This window comes from Apteryx mantelli, chromosome 3 (assembly GCF_036417845.1).
Source record: "Apteryx mantelli isolate bAptMan1 chromosome 3, bAptMan1.hap1, whole genome shotgun sequence".
NCBI lineage: Eukaryota > Metazoa > Chordata > Aves > Apterygiformes > Apterygidae > Apteryx > Apteryx mantelli.
Genome location: NC_089980.1, coordinates 106,522,138 through 106,548,860, shown reverse-complemented (window position 1 = coordinate 106,548,860; position 26,723 = coordinate 106,522,138). Strand labels below are relative to the sequence as shown.

General features: G+C 38.1%; 1 protein-coding gene across 2 annotated transcripts in view; it reads right to left on the bottom strand.

The window, feature by feature from the left end:
• The window catches only part of COL9A1 (collagen type IX alpha 1 chain), a 71,944-nt gene that overhangs the window by 2,558 nt on the left and 42,663 nt on the right, over window positions 1-26,723 (bottom strand). For both annotated transcript variants that reach the window (XM_013952390.2, XM_067294125.1), the window contains 12 exons: window positions 26,518-26,571; window positions 25,411-25,455; window positions 24,515-24,568; window positions 24,360-24,413; window positions 14,773-14,826; window positions 13,968-14,039; window positions 10,122-10,157; window positions 9,975-10,019; window positions 8,243-8,275; window positions 5,787-5,933; window positions 5,296-5,350; window positions 3,098-3,286 (listed from right to left, as the gene is read on the bottom strand). In XM_013952390.2, the coding sequence (XP_013807844.2) occupies window positions 3,098-3,286; window positions 5,296-5,350; window positions 5,787-5,933; window positions 8,243-8,275; window positions 9,975-10,019; window positions 10,122-10,157; window positions 13,968-14,039; window positions 14,773-14,826; window positions 24,360-24,413; window positions 24,515-24,568; window positions 25,411-25,455; window positions 26,518-26,571 (838 nt within the window). The remainder of the gene's footprint in view (window positions 1-3,097; window positions 3,287-5,295; window positions 5,351-5,786; window positions 5,934-8,242; window positions 8,276-9,974; window positions 10,020-10,121; window positions 10,158-13,967; window positions 14,040-14,772; window positions 14,827-24,359; window positions 24,414-24,514; window positions 24,569-25,410; window positions 25,456-26,517; window positions 26,572-26,723) is intronic.

Sequence of the window (26,723 nt, the reverse complement as noted above, 5' to 3'; positions counted from 1 at the left end):
GAGTTTTTTGCTGCAAGTAGAAACTCACAAGTATATGCATAACAACATTTGAGAGAGCTTTATTTTGAACTTCCATACTTTCTTGTACTGCATAAATAGCTACAAGCAGTGAGGAGAGTTTGAATAGACTGTCAGCTTGCTTAGAAATGGTATAGCAGAAACTGAGGAAGCCATTTGAAGAGATACAAAAGACAGTACAAAACTTTGAGTTTCAATTGAAAATGCTTACAGGGCACTAGAGGAAGAATCTTATCTCTATACTTCAGAGTAAAATTTAACTGCCTAGTCAACATGGAGACTAGACTAATCTTGTCTAGTCTCCATCAGATCCACTGGAAGCACTGATGTCAGGTTACCCATACAGACTTTTACAGCTTCCAGCTACTGAACAGTGTTTACTGTTGGTAGCAAACACTCGCGCATTTTCTATTCCAAACTCTTCCAGCTTCTAATTTCTATTTTTTCAACTCTGACTTTCTGACAACATCAGCCTGGATTTAGACTCACTTCCAGTTTATACTGTCCTTTGCTCCGCAAGATTACTCTCTAAAGTCACTATAACCTTCCTTTGAGCCAAGTCTTTTTGCCCCTGCTGTTGCTATTGTTAATCACTGCTCCTGTGCATCTTCTCCTGCGCATATCTCATTGCAACATGTTCTTGTGTATCTGTCTGTTCTTCATCATATCCTTCTAAACCATTCGGAACTTCTTTCTCCTTTTCCCTTTTATCACATGTGCTAGGTACCCTCTTAGTAATCCTCCTATTTCAGAAAAATCCCCAAATGGATGGGGAGAGTCAGTTAATCTCCCTGACCTCTGCAGAACTCTGGTAGCTACCAAGAATTCAGAATGAAGCACTGAATTTTTTTCAGGGCACCTGTCAATCTTAGTGTGCCTCATGCAGCACAAAACATTACGCAGCTGTCAAGAACTTCATAAATAATGTAATCCAAGTCTTTTAGTGGTGTCTTTCACCTTGAGTAATACTACATGTGCATCAGAACAATAGTAGCTTATCCTTCTTCAAACTAGTTTTTGTCCACTCCAGCAGTGAAATCCTGTTTCCATCTGCCAATTCGTTACTGCATAAATCAGAAGCATCTTTGGAGTCTGTAAGGTGTAAATTGGATGCTGGCTGAAACATCTCAGTTATCTTAGTCCAGTTATTTCAACTACACTGAAGCCCCTACAGACAGCTCCTCGCCACACTCATCTTACCCTGGCCTCGCACCCTGGCACTTCCATGCAACAGCCTGGCCCTGGGAGGTCCTGAACAGCCTCGCTGTTTGTACACCAGATATCCATGGTGACTGGGTGCTATACTGGTGTTCACAAGGCTTAGAAAAGAAGGGAAAACCTCTCCCAGGTGCCAGCCCTATTCCTGGATAGCTTCCAAGAGCGTGTGGGAGCAGTCACAAATATACAGAGAGAGGGAAATGTAAAATTAGCCAACTGGCCCAGAGAGTTTGAAGTTCTAAGCAAATTTGCATCTTTCTATACTATCATGGTATCTCTTGCACATGAGACCATGCACCACCTCTTAAATAGCTGTAATTGTATTTCAAGGTTTACTGTAAAGTAACTTGGAATTTGATGACAATTACAATAGAAAACAAAGCATTTTAAGTTGTTATTTCTGTTGGGGGGAAGGGTTGTGTGCTCTATATATTTTTTTAAATATTAACACAGGATAGGCTGCTTTGCTGAATCATGTTCAATATGTCAGGTCACTTTTGTATCTCCATTTTTTGTTGCTTCTAAGATGAGAATATAGATTATACTACATTAAATTAACACACCAACAGATCTCCAGCAACAATGCAGCTGGACTTTGCTTTCTTTATATTCTAGAACTTCTCTCATTAAAGGTTTTCTGGTTTTACTTTCAAATAAAACTGAGACAAAAGCAAACGCTCTAATCTGACTACAGGCCACCCTTGGGCAGAAATACAATTTTTAAGTGAAACCTTCCTTCAAGAAAAGTAAACAAAACCACTGTTGAATAGAAACAGCAATACATACACAGTGCTTATCAGACTCTGCAGAAAAGTCTATTGTGTAATCCTTTCAAGGCATATAAACCCTCTCACTCAGAAACAAAAGATTAATTTAGATCGAAGGTTTTTTTGTAAGGTATAAGGTAAATCAATTTCTTAGTATGGATTTGCTCTTTCCAGAGAATCAGCAGATTGTGATCCATGGTGCAACGATGCCAAATGTAAGAGTGGCTTGAGTTCTATACCCAAATGAGAGCCAACCTGTTATCAGTCACTTGCAATGTAAGAGAGTGGCTAGATTTAGAAAGACAGCCTAGAGCTTAGTGAAAGAATCTGACTGGTTTTGTTATCTTTGGGGATTGTCAGTCTAGCAGAAGGGAGCTTCACATCTGGCCTGAGAGGCGGAAGAGAGAATCACCACTGGAACTTTTCAGCAGTGTAACCACAAACCTCAAAAGCCCATGAGAGGGGGAGTTAGTATTAGCAAACTGATTCAGCTGCTTACTACTAAATCAAGACAGATGCCTGTCCTTTTTCATACTGTGTAAGTGATTAATGACAAAGAATAAAATTATGAACAAGTCTTGCTGAGGCTGAGCCAGTGTACCCTTTAATCACTGAGGCAACAGATACAGGAGATGGCTTAACTACCTAATTTAGGATCTTTTGGGGCTTCACACATGTGAGTCATCTTACAACCTGTGAGCCATAAAAAAAAAAAACAAAAAAAACCCACCAACCATCAAACCCTTTCAGGGTTCAAGTGACTGAAAATGAGTAGTTGAAATCCCTAGCTCAGAGGATTTATAGGCTTATCTCTCTGTGCCTCTCTGCTTCAGACAACCAGTGCTGGAAACACAAACTGTAAATTGTATACCTTGGTCAGAAAAACTGTGTGATTTTAAACCAGAAACTTAAATATAGATTCCCTCTGGCATAGAAAGGAGTTTGTTGTAAAATGTGGAAAACTTAAGGTCAACTTTGGTTTTAATACAGCCAGTATGTGAGACTGCTGAACTTCATTTAAATATGACATGATTCCACATTACAAGGACAGCATTTATAGTCAACAGCTGAAAGCCAGTTACAGAAATTCTTACCTTTAGGACCTTTACGACCGATTTCACCAGGGGGCCCTTTAAGGCCAGGCAAGCCACGGGGTCCAAGCTGTCCTGGGAAGCCATTTTCCCCAGGAGGCCCAGGAGCCCCTGGTGGCCCAGGTAGGCCTGGGAGACCTGGAGCGCCAAATTCTGGCCTCCTAAGACTGGCTGCCAGCTGAGCTAGTTGTTCTGCAATAAACAGCAAGACAGAATTAAGTAGTAAGTGCAAATGAATGGAGAGATTCCCAAGTATGAGAGGTCACTAAAGAAAGATGTATATCTGATGTGGAGCAAATACTCTGCTATGGAAACTGACAGATTACAATACAACACTTTCCTTACATAAAATGCTAGTTAGAAAGCAGATTACATAAAAGATGATATTATCTTAGTCAGTACTATCAGTGACAAACTGTATAGGCACGCTGTTGAGTTGTTCTCTCTGAACTCAACATCTTCATGATATTTGGAGGTTGAAAAGATTTAAATGTATATGGTTTATTTAGAAATGTCCTTATAATCTTGAATTTTGTTTAGTTTTCATGTAGTAAGAAAATGGATTCAGGCAAATTGGTGACTCTTAAAAGAGTAAATATATTTCTTTGTTACTACTGGATAATACATACTAAGATCTGGCCTTGCAGAAAAGAACAACTAAGAAACATGAGGCCAGTAATCTCTGCTGACCTGCCTAATAACTCAAGGGCCCTTATTTTCAGAGGAAGAATCCCTTACATTTGTGCTTGTGAACTCCAGTTTGGTAAGTAAGTGGACATTTTACATCAATTGTTTTTACTTAAAGTAAATCAGCAGAAGCTTGGCTGTTCATTAGGCATAAGATCAGCTTGTCATTCCTTGGAACAGAGGGTCCTTCTTCCCAGCATGCCTTAGAAATAACTTTCTCCAGACAGAGCCACACACAATTTCATATGACATTTGCTAAAAGGTCTGTGTGACTTGGCAAGAACTGGTATTTTAAGTTGTGTCCTCAACTAAGAAATACTAAGACAGGCAGCAGCACAGAATTGCAAGTAAGAAGGACAAGCAGGAGCTGTGCCAGCAGACAGCTGAGCAATCCTAGCAACAGCCACGCAACTCTGTGGCCAGAGCCTGCTGAGGAGCTGAACTTCAGCTAAGGCTGTCTTCAAGCTGACCAGCTTAAGGGTACTGGCTTGGATAGTTTCTTTTTTAGTATGACTACGTGAACAGTTCTAAGGCTCTCAAGAGGGATCAGTGAAGACAGTCTACATTTTTCCCATATCCTTGTGTTCACTGCTAATTCTGATGGTTGTGAGTAAACTCAAGCACCATATCTGATTTCTCTACAGTCCTCCTCAACATTACTGTGCTTTTCAAGAGACCACTTTAAAAGGTTCTTTTAATGGGTCATTTTTTATGTTGGCAGATGAAAATCTTCTGCCAGAACAGCCCAATCTGAAGCTAAAAAATAAAATACCCTGTTGGGCAGTATCAGGAACAGTGACTTGTACTGAGAATTTTTAAATTAAATCATGAGCAGCAATTTTATTCTGCTAAACTCTTAACATTACAAAGGCATAATATCCCAAAGGGCATCTACAATAGCAAGTACTGAAAAATCTCTTTTGTGCTTCCAGGACAGCATAAATTTGTAAACTCTGTAAATCTCATGCACCCAACTGTAATAGAAAAGTTAGGCATTTCTGTGTGCATATCAAAAAGAACTGAACAAATACAATTAGGGTTTTTGCCTGTTTTCATATTGTGTTATGTTATTATCTACAGAGAGCCTCTCTCTGCCCTGTCCTTTTTACATATTTTCCACATGATTTTTTTGCTGTAATCTAATAGTGAATGAGTACAAATGGCAAAACAAGCTTTCAGTGAAGTTATACAGTTTTATGTATTTAAACATAGCAAGTGTTTGGTATATAAAATTTATGCATTCCTTAAAAGCACTCCAGGCTATGGCCTGGTTATTATATTAATAGTGTGGAATCAACAGGTGGTTCAATGGACTGCAGAGGGTATATAAGTAAGAAACTAATTTCTCAGATAGTGTTTACACTAGCCTGTGGGAGGACCATCTGCCAGGTCCCCCTGCTGAGGGCATGCTATTCATTCTGGATGAGAGTGGGAAAATGTTGGTCACTTCCACAGCATTAGAGTACTCCGATTTAAATGCACAAGAAAATTTAAATATTTCTTAGCATATTTACCTTGCATGACTCTCATGCAAACCTGCTTAATGTGCTGATCAGTTGGTTCTCTTCCCTAGGATTAAAAAAAAAAAAAAATTTTAAAAAACAATTAATATCACCGTAAATGCTGGTCAAAGCAAGCTGTTCAAGTCCATGCAAACATAGCTATTGCAACTGAGGTCAATTTGACTAGCAAGGTAGATATTATGTGTGTGTGATACACCCACGTATCAAACACGGTACATACACCCTACAGTAGTGCAAGTAGCATAAGAAAACAGAACTGAACAGAACCAAAAGCGGAGGACCAAAAGTCCTACCTGTATGCAACCCCAAGATTTTGCTGGTGTAGAGATGAGGTTGTTGCAAGGTACCATGTATTTCAAACTCTACTGTGGCATTTGGGTTTCACGTGCGTGCGTGTGTGTGTCTCGTGGTCCTACAAAAGGAGTGGTGCAAGTGACAGCTAAGAGTTCAGAAGATACCTATTACATGAAAACAGTACTTACAGCTGGACCTTGGCTGCCAGGCAGACCTGGAGCACCTTGTTCACCCTGCAAGCCTCGCGGTCCAGGTGAGCCTCGTGGTCCTTCCATGCCAGGCAGTCCTCGACTCCCCTCAGGCCCCCGGGAACCAGGCTCTCCGGGATTACCAACCTGACAGTAAGAGAGAGGAATTTCAAAAGACTGCATGTCTGCAGAGCAAGCCTTGCATTTCTGCTTTCATTACAGTGCTCTGTGTGGTTCATGCATGGCTTTTCCTATTGCTTACTTTGAAAAGTGGACACCTTTTTCACATTCCATTGCTTACAGCATGATCCTTTTTTTGTTAAATAAAGGCACTTTTATCTACAAAAGTAACAAAGCAAGAGAAGGAGGGGAATAAAATCCAGAAGATACTTATTGCAATGAGTAAAATACTTATTCTTCTGACAATAGAGTTCATCTGTGCCCAGAGAAGCTGCACAGGGAAATGGAAATTCAGGGTGTGAATTTCTGGACTCTGCAGTAATAGGCAGAATTTCTTTCAACTTCAGCAGGAGCAATACTCCACAATTTAAATTTATTCTTTCCAGTTCCTCTTTTGTAGTTTTGGGGCAGAATGTGCAAAGTCATTAGTCCTCTGCCTCCTTTGGCCAATGGTATTCTTTGGCTGGGAGCTGTCATGTGACAAAAGCATTGTAAGTGCAAAGAAACTTGACCATAAACAGTCCCAGGTTCCCACAGGGACAGCAAAGAGCTTTACTTCCCTGCTGCCCTGAGACCCCAAGGAGGAGCCTCTGCAGCAGTAAATGCTAAGAATGAAGCAGCCAAACTCAGAATGATTGGCTTCCTCTCTATTTGTTACATTCTATAAAATCAAAGCCTGAGGAGAATGTAAATCTCAGAGGAGCCACAGTACACATACACATATAGGCAATTTCCTTCAAAGGGATGGATAGTTCAGAAGTTTCAGAATGACTTTGTCTTCAGAGAATAAGGCATTTCTCATGCTTTAGACATGCCTCGTTCCCAATACAACAGAAATTATGAGTCCTACTGCAGAAATCGAAAGCTAAAATCAAGATTATGTATTTAAACTGCAAACTCATAATCATAAAAATCCCTCCATTAAAAGCATATTGTTGTGTAAATAAAAAATTAAGAATGGTCACATGTCTTTTCACCTGCTAAAAACAAAAGCTGTAAGGCTATGATTAACTAGATGCACAGTGAGACCTATGCCAGCCTAGGCCTCTGAGCTACTTTCGATACAAGTCACTGTAGTGATTAATAGTAGTTCTAACAGGAAAAAAAAAAAAGAAAAGACAAAAAAACCCCTCACTACACACTTGCAGCTTCCCCAGTCTACTGGGGAAAAAGATAACATCCAATTGAAAGAGATGCTCCTAAACGTGGCAAATTACCCAACTGTGATATCGGTTAAGCCCACAAGATGGAACCACATCAGTTCTATCTATGCTGCATCTCAGGCAGCTACTTGCTGGCCCTGTCAGAAGGAAACCCGAAGAACATGCTTTAACAGACGTATTAATAGGAGAGCAGTGTTCCCTTCATGGCCTAAACAACGAGGAAGTCATCATTTCTTTCTTTCCCAGTCCGGCAAGTTATCAGGTTCCTTGGTGGATCACTCTTCTTCATGTGTGTATTCACTGGGACAAGCACTCTAGGATCTCAACAAGAAGCAAAAGATTTTAAGAATCTAGGGGGAAAAGAAAACTACAGATTTCTCCTGTGACATTTCTTCCATCTCCATGTCCTTCCCTTAAGATCCTGATTAGCCGTAAACACTCTCTAGCTTGCAGGTGCTTAGCCCCAAAGTCACACTGGTCACAGAGAACACAGACATAATGCCTCCTGTTATAGTCAGGCTCTGTTCCCTGTAGGCAGAACTGTTGATCTGTTCACGTTAGAGACCAATCTGTCAGCTGCTGCAACAGTCGCACTCTTCAATGATCCCGAAATAAAAGAGTGTGTTCAGTTCTTGAACCTTCTTGCTTTTGCTCACCTTCCTCAAAGACATCATTTTGTTATTTTCAAAAAAAAGGAATCTGGGCCAGAAATACTTCTGCTTTCAGAGACATCACAGTCCTGTTGCCAGCTTTTTCACAGCATAAAGATTACAAGTTGAACACAGCCACTGCACTGGGGTTCCTTCTGCACAACACCTCCACAGCACAAAGAGGCCATTCATTTCCTGAAAAATGAGGTGGCCAGAAAACTGCTGTTGAATGCTGCTTCTCTTTTATGAAGCTTAGAATTCAGGATGTGACTTCCTTTTGAAAATGAATTCATTTTAATATTAGATGTATTCAGAAATTAAAAAGAAGAAATGCTGTGGGAACTCATTTAACTGTGTTTTGTAAAGACCTCGTTACTTGTATTCTGTTTCTTAAACCAGAAAACCATCTATCTGATCCACTAGACTTCGGTATTTCTAGAACATTGCAATTCACTGTACTTACAGATCCCTTTGCACCTGGTAATCCCATGTCGCCCTAAACAAAAATAAGACAAACTGTTTCAAAAGAGAGTATCAGTTATCATACTCATTATAAATGCAGTAAACTTAACATGATTTTTTCAGTATTAAAAAATTCACATATTTAGCACCCAAGGCACTTGCTGATGTATGCAAAATCACACCTCAAATGAATTACAATTCATTTGTAAATAAAACTTAAATTTCAGATTTTTTCTTTAAGATTCATTTCTCAAAAACATTTATTTAATGCAGAAATAAGAAAGTATTTTTATTATAACCATTTTTGTATTGCTTATTTTAGAATCAGACATGTGGATCTACCCTCAGACCAGTTAGAGCACAGAACAATCTTAGCAGATTGTTTGGAAATCTTTAGATAGAGCAATATTTAACCAGAATTTTTCAGTTTGTCAGAATCACGGTATTTCACCATGTTGTGTGAGCCCTGACAAAACTGCACCAGAAACCAAGAAAGTCTCCACCCAAAGTCCTCTGGGGCAGCCAAGCCCCTGGAAGTTCCTGTCCCCAGCAGCCCAGCTCCCAGCTTCCAGCAACCCCAAGATCCCTTTATCACTTGACTGAGAATAGCAGTCCTGCTATTCAGAAGTTTTCACTTTGAATTGGAAAAACAAAAATACTTCGATGCAAAATCTTGTAATCACTAAGAAACAGATTAACTCATCTCCTTCAGTGTCATCATGGCGCCCCTGGAGAGATTTCAGAAAATTATATTCCTCCAGTTCCTAAGTGTCACTGGTGAAATAATGGGTTTCTAGGGGCCAGAAAGGCCACTTTTTCTATTAGTGAATATGTCATAAGTGAAATAAAAACAACTGTCATCAGTTTAAAAACAGACTAATTGGCAGCACACAATACAGTGTTGTTTCAGAGGAATCCCACTTACTGATAGTAAAGCTATGTTACTGAAAATCCAGCTCACTATGGCTGTTACTTAACTTTAAAAGAAAATTTAAATTGCAGAGTGTAGGAAAACAGTGCTCCTTTCCAGCATACACCCTGGCAGTATACTGCCTTTTTTTTTAGTGGGCAGCAGTTTACTTTCTCTTAAAAGATCAGATTCGGGCTTTGCCCATAGGAGCCGCTGGACTAGTACAGCTGTTCTGTAGGAAGGCAAACCATTTTTACCCTCCGGGCACATGACCCAGGCATTACCCATGCAAATTCACAACATGGTGCACTCCAGGAGGCCATGCAGCACATACGTCTTCCCCAGCTATAGCACAGCATAACAGCCTCTCCCCAGATCCTCTTCCCTAACAGCCAGACATATTTCCAAAGGTAAAGGCAATAGAATATATTTACATAAAGTCTGAATTAAAAATGGTTCTTATTATCTATGCTCCTGCTTTACCAAGTTAAAACATCTCCTTATCCTCACTGCCTCAAATACCGTTATATCTATCTATCTATCTATCTATATCCAAGCAGCTTATACTGTATTATACACATAAGAGAATATGCATATTTCAGAGTGTTTTCAAAACAGCAGGAATGATGTGACCAGGCCAAAAAACTGCTAAGGTCTACAGTATGTCCAGTTAATACCTTATACTTTACAGCAATGATACTAAACAAAACTGAAATGTGACTTTCAATGATCAAAACATGTTTGAAGAGTTCCAACAATACTTTAAAGTTTTAATCTACAACAACAACAAATTAAAACAGGTGAAGAGAAAATAATGCCTTACTAAGTCTCCCTTTTCTCCTCCATCTCCTTCCGGTCCAGGCACACCCTATATCAAAACAAGACATACTGTCAGCCTTCAGATTTAGTTGATGTACGGCAGTACTTGGTAGTGTGCCTTGAAAGTAACAGGATCTGTAACAAGACTTACTTGTTCACCCTTAGGTCCTGGTTCACCAACTGAGCCCTAAAGGCAAAAGATAAAAATAAAACATTTTAGAATTTGAAACTGCAGAAATATAAATAGTTTTTCTCTACTCCATATGGTAGAGCTAAAGAGTAATTTTAAAGCAGTCATGTTCTGTTCAGAGCAACCTTTTCCTCCTTCTGACATTTGTTAATTTCTTTTATTGAATGTATTTGTAACTGGAAATTTTGAACTGTACATTATATCACAAGTAACGCAAGTAGGAACTTTTTAGTGCAAGTACAAATCAGCACAAATTTCCCCCCCCCCTCGTTTAGTGCAAAAAATTCAGATGTATCTCCTTTGATCACCAGTAATACCTACTGGGAAAGATAGCAAGTATGATTACAGGACTGAAGCACAAGGGAAAACACTAAAGAATCTTTGTAACCAAACTTTTAGTGCCACTTTGTTAGTAGAAACTGTGAGGCAGAAAGAAAAAAAAAGTTAAACAGCTTCAAAAACATACTAAGTTATATTCAATCCTCCCTATCATCTAGCAATGATGAAAGAGACCTTTAAAACTGCATATTTACAAGAAACACAATGAAAGCACTTTAATCTTAATAGATAATTAAGATGACAGACTGAAGGGAAGTAATATCATGGAACATAGAATACACTGCCACACTGCATGGTCCAGATTCTGCCTTTCAAGCAGTAGCATCTCTCCCATTTACATGGGCAAGTGCTCTTGCAGTTGCTACAGCTCTGCTCTGCAAATTGGTTAGAAGTTACAAATAAAAATCCAGCAACTATATATCACTTTCTCTAGCCCTGTTAAGTATTCTGTATTGCCATAGGCCACACCAACCTTGGTAATGCAGTACAAACACACTGAGATGCCTAGTATTAGTTACAATCTTGTCTTCCTTGCTGCTTAATTCTCAACTATTTTCACAGCACTTTCTCTAGAATTTTCATCATTACAGTGAAAGCTGAATGCCTTGTATCCTAAAGTTGATATTTCCATTTTCCATCTTTGATCTTAGAATCCTGTTATAATGTTAAAACATACCTGTGTGGACAGGCAGGAATAAAAGAGGAGTAAATTAATGACCTGACTAATTTCAAACACACGTAACTTTTTTCTATAACAAAAATATTTCGTTTGTAAAACAGTGTATCATTTAAGAAAATTTTAGTACTTGTGCTTTGTTAGAAAAGGAATCACACCATCCTTAGATGTTTTTTGCGGTCTGTACATATTCAGATGTGTATATTCCAAAAGAACTGTAACTGCGCATTAAAAAACTTTTCTAAAACTGACTGTGATGCAGTATTTTCACTCCAGTTTCAGAGATCCCTTTAATTCATGTAAGATATAGGCATAGAAACTGGTGCAACATCTGCATTTCATGAATTCAGATTTGTTCTCATGTTGCTGAGGACAGAGAACCAATACTAAATTTTCTGCAAAGTTAAGTGATGGAAATCACACACCTATGTAATATTCAGACTCTGTCAAACAGCACAGAAACTATTTTGTTTGAAGTGCTCCCAAAATCTTGCCTTATTAAAGTCTTCCTATTACTCACACAAAAAGGCATTGATTTTCAACCTAACATAATGTTTTAGGCTGGGAGGTTGCCCACTTACTCTTCTGTTGAGCAATAGAAATGCCAAAAGATAAGGTTGAAATGGGAGATGGTTTTGCTTTTGTGGAAATTAATCTGTAATATTTGTATCAGAAAATATAAAAATCACAGCGGAAACAGTCTAATTCTATTCTACATTCATTCCCAAAATTTCAAGAAAGAGAGTAGGGTAAGATGTCAAAAATTAAAATACTCACTTTACGACATACTGCTTACCTATTTGTAAAAATTCCTCCCAAACCATGCCCAGAAATTGTTCAGGAAAGTGCTAGTTTGCATGAGCCAAAAACTGTACCAGAAGCCGTGCTATTTAACAACATAAATGATCATGTTCCAGCGCCTAGGCCTGGGCCTTGGCCAAACACTGTTTAATTTACTAGCAAAGACAGAACCAGAGTTCTGAAATCAGTCCAAATTATGTGAATCGGAAACAGCTTAAGCCATGAATGCTGAGGATTGGCCATTCTCCATAATACACCTGCATAACCACTCCCTGGGGTTCACTGCAGCATGATACATTGTTACAGGTGCGCTTTGTATTTCTATTTGTGTGATAATGTATCAGGTGCCAGCAGACAGTGCCTAATATCTAACAGCTTCTGGATCAAGCACAACTACTGAAATGTGTTTTGTTGTGAACTCTGCCAGGTTTTTGGTTGCTCTTTACACCAACTTTTCACATGCATATTTAGGATTCACAACAGAGCTTTATATGGTCTCTGTATAGAAAACCATAAAATTTTGAAATCAGGGAAGGAAGAAAGGTTACATCAGTCTGGAATGACACCAGTGTTTGACCCAAAGACTAGGGTTAACAGATTCCAGAGATAGCTATTTCCAAATCTTGACAAGGATGTTTGACTCGGTATAAGACAGGGCTTCTATGCAAGGCTAGATGCAGTTGCAAGCTGTACAGAGTGGAGAAAGGATGGTGTGGCACAGTGTGCCTGCTCTCTAGGCCTGTGGCTCAGAGTACATACTGCAGATTGGTGCTACTGGGAAACCTGCAGCCATCTTAAGCTTGCTCTAGAAAATCCGCTCCAGCTTCTATGGGACTGAAGGGAAAAAATGAACCAAGGATATGAGTGGATACAGCTGGCATCTGTCTCAAAACAGGAAAGATAAAGAGCAATGGTAGGATGAGGTAATTGCTAGCATAGCTTTGTGAACTTTAAGAGAGTTTCATTAAAAAATTTAAAAAATGCAAATGCAGAAATACTTCAAGGATGACAAAGACTGGGAGGAATGATATTCAGTTGTTTGTCCTAGAACCTTTTTTGCTTTATAAATGTACCTGAGTGGCTTTAAAAAACTGCCAAAAGCAACTGCAAACCCTATCTAGCCACCTTACAATGTATATCTGGAACACATCGGGGCAGAATTCCTCTGTCCAGATAAAGACATACATCTGACTAATAATCATATATTTCCTTGAGTGTAAGCAGACAGAAAAAGGCATTTCAAAAGTGCAGTTCATTTTATCCTGAAGTAGATGCCTAAAGTATGTATAATTAAGCACAAAATGAAACTGTTCATCTGTATTACAAGTAAGTCTGAAGTTTGATGAGAGGAATTCCATCCTCTGTAGTCTCCCATGAGCAAGAGAAGGTAAGAAACAGTTTTATTTTCATATATAGTCTCACTGATGTTTACTCAGCACAGCAGGAAATCCTCTGCCACTGTGTGAGGTCCACAAGGCCAAGTTCTTCATTCTTAACAAAATGCTAGAGAGAGCACCTATAGCCTGTAACAGTGCATGTATGCATACGTGTCTCAACAGTTGTATTTGTCAGTGCGTTTCCATAGCAGGTATGTTAAGAAGTATGCTAAAGGCATTGCATCTACTGCAGATTTCAAAACTTCTTTAGTGACCAGAGAGCCTGATTTACAATTTCAGATGTGCTTCAGGCAGTGATTTGCAATGTGATTTAGGCCCCTAAATGATTCAGACTCCTAAAAAAGGAAATATTGACACCAGTAATCTTACTTCAGTCTCTTAAGTAACATTGTCAAGTCTTTTCTTGTACATTTGTATGAGCTATAAGTAGTTAATGGGCACATAGAGAGCTGCTTTCAAGCAGTTAACAGATCTACATATAAAACTAGAAATTACAAGACATTAACTCTTGTAAAAACTGCAAACAATGCTAAAAATCACTGTTTTTACTGCTGCCATCATACTGCAGACTATGTATATGAGTGCATTTCTTACCCGGTCACCCTTACCACCAGGTAAACCTGGAGGACCTGACAGTCCGGGAAGTCCAATATCACCCTGGGGACCCTGTGAAAATAAACTGAGGATGTAAACTTCCCTGTTCTGTTTTAGAATGAACAACTGAGCATCAGAATTTTATTCCTTAAACAATTCTAACTTGAAGAATAGTGATTATCTGATGAAAATTGAACCGATCCTTTTAACCAGCATCGTATGATGATTTTATTGCTGACAAACACAAAAGAAATGGCTTACTGGGCTTTCCACCCTCCAGTCATTTGACTACAGTCTGGTTCTCTTAAAAGAACTTCCTCAGACCTTGCACTCTGTGATTTGTGCATTCCTCTGTAACAGCAGGCTCTTTCAGGCAAGACCTCCCCAGCCTACGCTTCTGACTAGTACTGTGTAAATACTGCTTGAGCAGTAGTAAAAGGTGGCATTCATAATCTGGCCCATTCATTAGTTTCATGTAGCTGCTAGCAGAAAGCCAGTCTTTCATGGCCCCCGTTCACTGAGTATGCACAGCCCACACAGGAATGTACAGTCACAGCCTCACATATCACAGGAACTTTTTTTATTTTTTGAAACAGAAGAAAAAACCCACATATTTCCATATACTTTAAAACAACACTTGCTAATATTAGCACAGTCACAAAGGACTAAAAAGAAACTCAACAGGCACTCGTTTCAGCATTATTTTCAGTTCACTACATAGATGAACAAGTAAGTATAGTTCCAAATGGTATCGTAGCTCCTGGAAAGTAAACTAAAGCACTAAATATGTAAATACACTGCTTACCCGTTTCCCTGGCAGACCTGGAGGACCCACAGGACCTGGCTCCCCTCTGCTACCCTTATAGGAAACAGAAGGACATTGTTACTTCCTGAAAAATTTCTTGTGAACTGGAAATAAAGCTCGATTTTTTTTTCTTAATGTTTAGTGACTTGTTTATTAGTGCAAAAATGCATGTACATTAACAATACTGAAAATTCCTAAGAAATGTAAATATTTCTAGGTAATAATGACACACAATGTTCAAATAGCATTAAATGACTAAACTTATTCATTCTGACCAGTGATTATTCACAACAAAGTTCCCTTCATGGGACTGCTCCTGAGAGCTATCTGTCAGGCAGGCATTTATTCCATTAACACAACTCTGAAGGATATGCTTAGCTTTAGGCATATGCTTAGTTTCATCAAAAGACTCCCCCATGACTACAATTAAGCACAATTTACAAGCTCCCTACTCAAGAATAACAAGGCCCAGCGAGGGTAAACTTTTATTGTTGGCTGTTAGATGTTATCTTTAAAGTACTTAAAAGCCCATGATCTCACATGTACAATGGACAAATTTCAAAACAGCATGTAAAAGTCATGCTTAAACTCATTTAGGCAATACAGAGAGAGAGACTACTATAGGGGAGGGGAACCTTTTAATTCCCATGTATAATAGTAATAAGCATAAACATGCTCTGAACTGGATTTTCACTTTATATTGTCACATCAGTGTTGTAACTCCATGTCTTAATGCAGCCATTTGATTACACACTCTGGGTAAACCTCACATTTAGGGTAATCTTCAAAGGTTGTAAGCAATTTTAGAACTAAAGTACCTGTTTCAAAAGGGTTTTGTTTCTCATGACCAGAATTTTAAGAGCAGCTCAATAAGCTTTATACACTTACTCTCACCTTTAGGTGTACAGTATAGACTGTCGCAGCACAAGCCTAAGTTTCGCTTAAGACACTTTTGTTACTTTTACTGTGTAAATGAATGAGTGGTACTTGTTATAAAATGATGATATAGCATTTAAGATTATAAAATATCAAGAATCAGAGTTATTAGGTATGCAAGTGGATAACCTGTTTTATATAGCTTAGGAAATTTTGGATAAATGCAGATCTTAAACATTCCAGTACTGTATACAGTGGAGAATTTAAAATGTAGCATTTTGTTCAGAATAAGAAAGATATTGTGACATATTGAACCATAAAAGGAGATGGCAGACTTAAAATGCATTTTACACTAGTTCATAAATGCACTGATGACTTCTCACGCAGCTTAGGAATACTGAACTCTAGAATTCAAGAAATAATTAGGTATCCTGGAGAGATCAGAGAATTAAATATAAACAGACTTTTCCATTCATTTCCCCCCAAATATCCTCTGATGTTAAAATCACTATCCTTTTAAAGAATTTTTGCCTAACTTCTGAAAGTTTTTTTAAGTAAAAAAAAAAGCAAAGAAAAAAGAAACTTTCCTTCATCTTATGACCCAGAAGATGCATTAACCTTTTGTAAATCTATTATTTATCCACATAATTCTGTACTACCTCTCTGACCTGGAATGTTACTAAATTCTGATGCAGGAAACAAAAGAATTAAAATTACAATCAGTATTAAAGACACTTCTATCTGTATATGGCATAAAGTTCATATCTGAATGCTATACAGCTATTAAGCAAAACAATGTTCCTTCGATAGAGTTAAACTCATACAGTAAACATCTTAAGTGCATCAGAGGTTCTACTGGTGGTACAGAACACAGTAAAATCTTTAATATTACTTTAAATGCAAAATATGTTTTGTTAAATTTGCATTATAGGCACTTTTTCAAACACCAGCACTTTTCTAATGTGGTAAAAAGGAGGCTAGTATATGGAAGACTAGAATACAGAAGGACAGTACTTCCTATAAACATTGACATTGTACCTGTAAGGACAGATTACTTCAAATTAAGGGCGATCACTGCAAGATCTGCAGGAATTGTACTTTAAAGAATAAGAAGGGAAGCGTATCCCAAAGAACAATCAAGAATCCCATCAGCCCATGGCATAGCTTAAAACGCTGTACAGCTTCCATCAAGATATATCCAAGTGAAATGGCCCTGGGATAAGATTCACATTGAGCTAGTTACCCCAGGTTCATGCCATAGGGAATGAAGAAGCAAAAAAGGCATCTTGAAATGTCCTAATATAGACATTTGAAATGGCTCAGATGAATCATGACCTAGAAGCACCTACTTTTTCCCACAGACTATAAAAGGGTCCCTATGATAACTGGTTCAGCTGGTGATGTCTGTGTTTGGTCAGATGAAACCTGACTCTATGGTCTAAGTTACTAGTAGGCCATGATCAGAACAAAGGACAGTACAGCCGTGCCCTCAGCCTACCTATCTTTATACTGCAGCCGTATGTGTAACACAATCCATAGCTGCAGGCCCACCCCAAAATCAATTGCAACATTGCATAGGTTTTAACAGAAAAAAATACTGTGACCTGTATGTTTCATGCACTTTTGACTTTAAAATTTCTACTTTTCCTAGCAGAGAAAGGTCTGGAGAGGGAAACTGGCTCTTCTAGATTAGGAACTCTAACACACCAACTGGGACAGGCTGGCTTGCACCCATGCTGGTAAAATATTCTTGCCTACAACGAAGGGAGGCAGCGTGCAGACACTTACGGCGAATGGCCCCTTAAACACTCTAAGGCCTGGCCACTGCCTAGAGATTGTTTGAGAGAATGACAAATCGTATGGGCCAAAAGCATGCCCAGGAGTGCTCCAACGGTTTGACAGTATAGATAATTGTTTTCTGTTAAATTTACTGATACTTACCCTGTGTGCACTGGTGGGGATAGGGTCATTCTCTCAAATGAAAGCAAGGCACATTTTAAAACAATAGGGTGTTCAGCAGCGCAGCACTGAACAATACCAGGATGTAGCCCTACCACAGCTGCGGTGCCAGACAGTGGTTAGAACAAAATCTACCTTCCCTTTGTTCCAAGGTAGGATTGCTGGACCACTCTGTACATGTAAATGAAGATTTCATGTCTCTCTCACATTTCTGTTAGCTCTATATTTACCCTCTGAACATCACATATGTCAGGGGACATTACAGGATGTACACTAAAGCTTCCTTTCTTTCTCCAGAAAATGGTTTTTATTCCCCTTGAAATTTTGAAGGACTTGATTCTTTTGCAGAATTCACGCAAGTAGTTACAAGACGCACTCTCAGGCTCACACTTTCACTGGTTTATTGATCTCCTGTTGACCTCTTGATCCTGTTAAGGATGCTACTGTGCTACTATCAATGGAAAAGTTGTAAGAACAAGAATACTGCCCAGATAATTTGCATCTCACTAAATTGCCCAGATAATCTAAACACAAATTAGAATCTCTTGCTAGTAATTTATAGTGTATAGTTTAATAATCTCTCCTTTTCTATGAATTTTATTTTTACAATATATAATATTGATTTTTGGTATATTCACTAGCACCACCATAAAGGAAGAAATCTGTACAGAAAATGTGAACAAACAAGGTATGTTTTGGAATGCATTTTTTTTATAAACTGATTATCCCACAGACTTTTGCAGAACATGTCCCATTCATCAATGATATGCTTGTGAGCCTTTAACTTATTATAAATTTTTTTTCATCCAAAGTCTCAGAGGAGGAAATACTAATTTAACTTCAAGGATTTATCCATGTTAACATTTGCACAGCCCTTACTTTGGCCCTCAGTACAGCACTAAAAAGCATCCAAAAATGCAAGCTATTATTTTCTAGAGGAAGAAATACATAGCAACCTTTCTCTGAGATTTTAAATGCACCTGTCTCAGAATAATGATCAAATTGTACTGCCCAGGACACTGGGAAGAGATAGGTGTAGCTTGCCATGTACCTTCCTCTTCCTCTTAACTGTGTCCTGCTTTGGGCACAGGAACAAGCCCAACAGCTGCCATTCTCTTCAAGGGTGATACTTCAGCTAAGCATGTATACAAAGGCCTTTCCACACTGGTGAAATCTATACTGCTAACTGACGCCCAGGAGAGCCTTAGCACCCTAACCCCATGACGTGCATTTTTTTTTAACCCAGATTACTAGCTGCAAACAAACATAATGTTTAGAAAAAGCCAACATCAGGATATCTGCTGAAGCCAAAGATCTAGCATGTCCAAAATGAAAAGGAAGCTGCCATTGGAAGTGGAGCAGTAAAGAATGAGTGAGGTAGCAGACAGGAGGCTGATGACCTGGTTTGGGAAGACAGGGGTAGATAGTATGAGGACTGGAGAGGCTTGGAGACACTAAATCAGGTTTGGTTGGGATGTGTAGTCTGTGAATTAGAGAGGAGGAAGCTGTCGTCTATATGAATCACACTGCAGAATTTTGTAAGGTCAGAAAGTTTAGTCACATCCATCCAGAGGCTTAGGTTTACTGATTATAAAGCAAATCTGGCAGGATGGAAATCCCAATTGTTCTTTGAGTCTGTTATAGACTTTGTGTAATGTTAACCCCTTAAGCTATATCTTAAATGTAACCATGACTCACCACTTGTGAAACAGCTCAGAAATTATATGTACAAAACATGTACACTAATACCTAAACATGTAATATAAACTGAGGCAAAGACTGTTCATCCTGCCACTATACCCATACATAACTGTGGAAAACAACCCATTATTTCAGTTTGAGTCATGTTAAAAGAATACGATAGAAAACCAGATTTTAGTTATATGATAATTATTGGGGTAATAAGAGTAGATAATAATAATAAAGGTAGATAAGACAAAGGAAAATATCTTTAAAGACTCAGAAAATGAAGTAGCTGAAAATACTTTTAAGATGCTGAAAACAGGATTCTCACCTAACTTCAGGTTATCTGACAGTTTAGTATCAAATCTAAGCTACTCTCCAGGCTCTCTCTTTATAATGAACAGAGAGACAAAGGCACCTCCAGAGAGCAATTCAGCCCAAATAACCCAAACCTCTAATTCAGGTTAAGTAATTTGCCCTCAGAAGTCTCTTTCCAGTGACCACATACAGAGCTAGGGTATCAAGGCTAATGTAGGTAGCAATTTAAATTCCAAAGTGCTAATATTTGGAAAATGTGTATCACATCATAAATATTTTAATGTCAACATATGTATGCTGGTCTGCACATACATCAGAAGAGTTTACTGAATTTACTAGGCAAGTACTGAACCTTAAGTTAAGTATATTTAAATGGTCCAAGCTATTTTTTCACCTCAGAACTATAGGAAGTGTCCTTTAAGAAGAGAAACAAATGATGAAAAAAACAAGAGAGATGAAAGGGGAGTATTTTCTGTAAATGCACCATGAGAAATTCAATCCTGCTAAATGCAAATAAATACGAAAAAAATAGTTAAACCATTAAGGAGCACAGTTAATTCCACTGATTGGGACTGACACTTCAATGTTTAAAAATTGCTTCCTTTGGGCCACCTGCCATGATGACTGGTTTAAAAAGGATTAAATCACAAGTGAGTTTGGTAATTATTTTGATTGAATAGCATAACACGAATCAAACATAAGGTTAACTGACAAAACAGCTAAAGAGGAAAGGAAAATTGATTTGATCTGAAAATGAAAGACAAAATTTCCATGCTACTCCAGTTGTTTTTCTGTTGAATTGAATAGATGAGCATTTAACTAAAGAAACAAAAAGGAAACTCTTGCCCTCCCACCCCTCACTGCCAATTTAAGTTTTCTACGAAAAAGTAATGGTAGCCTAAAACTGTATTTTTGAATGTATTTTTCTCCTATGGACAGTTGTCAGTAGTAAGGTAAGATTCTCCCAATACATGAGTTTATTTTGTCCATTTGTTTATTAGGTCCAGCTATCTTGATTTCAATGATTTAATAACTCCCCTGGCAAACTAAACATCTACAGACTTGCAGAAGGCCAAAATTTTGACCTGCTGCTTAGTAACAATACTGTTACAATTGCATTCCAACAGTTGTTTAATGATGAAAATAACTCTGAAATAGCATGATTCATGCCAGAGGATGCCACAGAATTTTTAAACAGTATAGAAGTATTAATTTATCCCACAAACAGGGTCACTGATGATCATTTAACAGTGCTCCATTGTGTAACTGCTTGAAAAAACACATACTAGCTGAAATGAAAATTTTCTCTCAGAAAGTATCTTTTGCAACTTGCTTAATCAGAGAAGCAGGCAAATTTTAAATACAACACAAATGTAGGCACGTTGTTTTTTCCCCTAGTATAGATATTGGCCTACTGCCATTATTAGAAAAGTCAGCTTCGTTAGATCCCAAACCCTTCACTACAGGGCCTTCCTCTGCCATTCTCGTCCTCCTGTAGCTCCTAACCACGCTGTCTTTCCACAGGGGTAAGTGAAATGGGAAACCGAGGAGGATCTCTTATGTGGCTGCTTCCATGCAGCAGTAAAGAAAGTGGCTAAAGTTCTCCTTATTCTACAAAAGGTCAAGACTTTTCTAACTACAAGGATGAAGGACTGTCCCTCTTGACTTCTACCACAGAGTCTTCTACTAGCAAGAATGAAATGGAAAAATGGGTAAGGAAGGAAGGAATTGAGGTGAATGGTAAGGAAGAGAGTGGATAATTCAGAATAGGAAAGAAAAAGACAAGCAAAAATACCTGAAGAGTAACCATAAAATCTTCAGACTTTGAAAGGATTATGAAACTTTGGCAAATGTCAAATCTGTGACAAAAAAATTGAAAATTCACAGGAAATTTCTCTTTTGAGTAATTATAAAAATGTCTCTCAATTAATTTTCAAAATTTCTAGTTTTAGAAGTCTTAAAATGATGGAGTTTGGAATTATTTAACTAAGAGATTTTTTTTTTCCAGGAAATGTAAGGGCAGAGTTCTAAAACCACAGGCTGAAATACACCTATTACATATGTATGCTGCAGAAGAGAAAGAAGAGAAAACATTCTTTATTCTGTCCTGAAAATAAACACAACTCAATTTTGAACAAAGCTCACAGAGGTTCAATTATCCAACCTTTTTCTCTTCCTGAACATAAAATCCTGATCCTTCCAGTTTTCTGTGAAAAAGTAATGTCCTTACTTTGTTCACAAAGGGAAAACAGAAAGCCGTTCCAGCCATATGTTGTCTGTAGTCTTAAGGAGAAGGAAGCTAAACATGGTTATTATTCAGAACTCTTTGTAACTTTAAGGGAACTACAGATGAGTAGAAAATTGCTGTTTGATGTTCTATATGCAAGCTTACTTTATTATCAATAATGAATTTTCTTTCTCTATTTTGTATTCTCTGAAAACTATTCCCTTCTCTGTTTTTGCTCTAATGTTTAATGTTTCCCTTGCACTTGTAATGAAAAAGAAAAATCAGTACACTTCATAATGGCTGATTTTTCTAATATGGGCAGCAAGCCTTTGACATGTCTTGCCAGCATCTAGAGCGGCAAACAGAAAAATGATTGTATTTAATCTGCATTAAGTGTTTCTGTCTGACTACAAGGTTGTTCATAATTAACCTAGCATGTCAACTCCTGTTTCTGTGGACTGCTGATTTTGTAAATTCATGTTCACATTTAGAGGATTAAAAGCATAGTTTAACAGATTATCTTGCAGTATCAGAGTGGGCAATTACTTTGGTCTAATCCATTTATAACCTGTTACAAGTATCCAAAGCATCAGCTGAAGAAGAACAGGGCTGCAAAAACGCATTCCACTATATCAAGCACTTTTAAATACAAACAGCAAAACCAGATGTTTGTGAGTCAGGGATACGGGAGACTGAAGATACTGTATGTAGCCTAGCGAATATATGCTCACAATATCTATTTTATATTATTTGTAGGCAGCTGTGTAGGCAGCAGGCATTCAAAGATTCAGTCTAAAATAAATGTGATCTCATGATATGATGCATTTAGCACATTATATAATGCTAATATAACAAGATAATGCAAAACACAGAAGAAAATAGAAGAAAACCAAGTCTATTTCTTGACTGACTGTTGCTGCATGTTTAAAGACACAGAAGAGTTAATTCAGAGAAGATATTCCTGAGCCATGAAACATCCTTATGAGTATATCCCTACCAGTAAATCCCTAAACCCTGTATGAGGCTGTCCCTGTACCTGTATGAGTAAATCACTTATGTCAACATATGATAGCAAAGTTCAGAAGATTCCAGGCAAGTATCCCTGGAGTATCAGTGGCAAGAGAGAAGCTTGCAAAAGCAGTTGGTTATCCAGCCTAGAGCCTTGTGAGCAGTGAATGTCATCAGACAATGGTGGTACATGAAAATTTTCTTCGAATCCCTGACCTCCTCAACCGCCAGAGAAGCATTAACAGCCAAGGGAAGTTAGAGCAACCGCATGTAACTAAACAGTGCCAGGCCCACTCTGGAGGGAATCAGAAAAGTAACTGTGCCTAAGCTCACCCTCTGCTACCCCAAACATGCCTCAGGAATAACTGTCCTTTGTCTTCAATACTGGGCCTTAGCAAATGCCACTAGTTGCCCCACTTCACTTTCCTTAAGACTTAGATTTATTTCCTGCAGTGGACTAGCTGTCCAGCAACAATTCCTCCAGTCTTCTGAATCTTTTTAGTGTTGAGGAAAATCTTCCATGAAAGAAATTAAAACATCAGTGTTTCTAAGTGTAGATAAATGCTATATTTATAGCATTACTATATATATTGCTCTATATTGCTATACTATATCATTATGGCTACACTCATAATGCCAACCGGGAAGGGCCAAGGCACTGACCTGAGCAGCATCTCACCATCATCCATGATAAATGGTTAGCATAGTTTTGCTCAGGCCAGCTGGCACCTTCCTAGACAATGCCCAGGAACAGTTTTGGGAGCGCAGGTAAGGGACCACTCCCAATATGAAACCTGAGTGCACCCAGCCTCATTTTTGGGGCAGGGGTGAGTAAGGGAATTTTAGCAGGATGAAGACAAACCATGCCATGCTAGTTGGCCTAACAGCCAAGGAATAGTCTCTAACTGTTTTCCTTACTAGGATAGACATAGCTACCTTTCCCCTACACCCTGCCTCACTATTCACATTACCTGCACTAGAAATAACTCCTACCCAAAAAACTCATTTACTTAGTACAATGTTCAAAACCTTGTAATATACAGTCTCAGCACATGTCTCTTTTTAGAAGCTGGAAAGGTTAAAGAAAAGAGTAAGTAATCTACTGACAGCTCAGGCAGTTAAGTTTTTCAGTGTAAGTAAGTGGTGGAGTTGAACTATTGGTGCGGAAAAACAGGAGTTTGGCTCCTACTTTTCGTCTGTGGGGGCCTATTCACAAAATCGTCATTCCCTCTGTTTGGGCTTTTACTCAGCCTATTCAAAAATGAAGACTAGAGGCAAAACAAAGCTTTAGAACTAATCACCAAAGCCAAAAGTAGTTGTGGGACATGTGCTTCTCTGGATTTTTCTGGATGCATATCTGCCTGGTACAGAAAGGGGTTAAAGAATACCTAGTATTTTCCTTAAAAAACAGCACTTGTGCTGAATAATATTTGCATCTCACAGTTAGTTTCAGCAACCACAACTTGAGACACTACAATATTAAATACACTCAGTTAGAAGCATACTCAATACTTACTGGTGGTCCCCGGGGTCCTGTTGGTCCTGCTTCTCCCTCTGGCCCCTGTTCACCCTGTTTTGGGGATAGGAATGACATAACAAATTTGAAAAGTGATTCTTTGCACAATGCAAAATTTTTGTTTTTCTAGGTATTTTAAAGAAGAATGATCTTACAGGTTTACCAGAATTTCCCATAAAACCTGGCACGCCAGGGGGACCTCTACTACCCTGTTGGACAGAAGATGAAAAATATTAGCCAAGCCAATAGTTTATCATTCCATTTTAAAATAAAAAAAATTAGGAAATCAGTAAACTCTTCTAAAAAATCATCCTTTATTCATTTTTAATTTCTACCCTCTTTTTTTGTTTTTAGTTCCACCTGATTTCTTCTATTTAATTTCTCTAAAATTAGATTCCAGTTCTTTTGTTATGTACACACTGACAAATACCAAATAGCCTTGATGGCTGCTCTCTAATCACAAGAAAGGATAGCATCATCCATACTTTCCATCATTGTAATTTAAACTGAAATTCAGGTCTCAGTCTGGTTTTCTTTTTTCAGTTACTTAAAACTGTTTCAAACATCTTGGTCTGAAATATTCCATAGTTTCAATCATACGATTTTTTTTATGCTTAATCAGAATTTATGCTGCAATTTGGTGTAATATAAATAGAGATGATATTCTTTGTAATTCAGTCAGCTTAGTACAACTATAAATGTTATTCTTACTAAGAGCTCCCTTGCTTCCAATGCTACTGAGGTACCTGTGTCACTTTCTAACAATGTGGTACTCTAACAATGAGTACCACAGATTTAAAAGGAAATTGCTTTTTTTTTTTTTTTTTTTTTTTAAGATATTGCCTGTTTAACACCTGGAGTCAGCAAAACCAGATTCTGTAGTAAAAGAATCATGAAAAAACATAAGACTAGAGCTGATGAAAGCATATATTTAATTATTTCAGCCAAAGATTCATCTCTGCCACAATGGAAAATTAATAAAGTTTCACTGAATAGAACTTAATAAGCACAAGTACAGTTTTCTAAGAAAGTAAATACTCAGATAATTTACCTTTGGGCCAGGAATGCCTTTCACACCTGGAGAGCCTGGTAAACCCTGAAAGAAACAACATTTTACATTGTTTAATTGTTGTTAAGAGGATTGGAAATGCTGTAAAAAATTATCTTTCCCTTGTCAAAGTAGTAAATTGATTTTTCTAGTCCTTTACTTTGGTATTGAAGCACTTTTAACCAATGATGGAGCAAGCTTGAATTCTTTCCACTTACAAAGTAACCAGATAAGAAGTATTATCCTACTTCATAAACTGACAAAAGTAACATGGTAAAGTGAGGAGTTGTGGCTTTTTCTGGCTTAAACCAGTTTAACAGATATTTTTTGTATACATTTTATCCCCTTCTCACTTCTGTGCAACAGCTCCTAGCAAGAATGCTTTTACCAGTTTTTTTTTCCCAAGCAGAACTCACTTTCTATTACAAATTTACTTCCAATTCTCTTTTAGTGTAGCTCCTTCATTATATCCTTGCAACAATTATTCCTGTAGAAGAGTGTTTCAAAAAAGTTTCTATTTAGCTCTTGATAATCGGCACAGCTTTCACAAAATAATCAGTTACCATGAGAAGATTACCTGCAAAAGCATTCCAAGAAGCACTAATTCCCTATAACCTCACCGCAGGGGGTGCACTGAACCAGGAAAAAGCATGAGCATGATGCATTCCAGATGTTCTGGGCTAGCAGAATATCAGAAAGAGATTGTCCATTTAAGATGTGTTAGAGAAGCAGGTTGGCTCTTCCAGCTAAACCCGGGTATCAGTTTGGCCACCGTCAACAGGATGAGACCAGCTCTCATTGTGGGGACACACCATAATATCCACAAGGGAGGAAAAATTAGAAACTCTAAGAGAACTGCATGCTGGCCATGAACTTTATGTGAGATGGAGTTCTTCACCATGCTACCATGAGGAGTTTCAGGCCTTCACACAAAACAGTTTTGGATATACATACCAGAATTTCTCCTTGCATTGGATTTACTCTTTCTGGGCCTTTTGCATAGCTTTTTCACCCAATTTACTCTAGCATCAGGGTCAAAATAGGCCCATATCTGACCTTTCTTTAGTTTGAACCAAATCTCACTTTCAAGGTAAAATACCAGATACTTACTGGCAGTCCCTGAAGCCCTGCATCACCTGGAGCACTGGGTTTTCCTGGTTCACCCTGAAAAACATTTTAAGTTGTTGTTTATGCAAATCAAACATAAAGAAAAACTTTATTTCTGGAACACAGAGCTGGTGTACTTTTGGAAGTGGAGAATGGGAAAGTTCATTCAATTACCCTAATAATGTGCATAAAACCACAGGCCGCAGCAC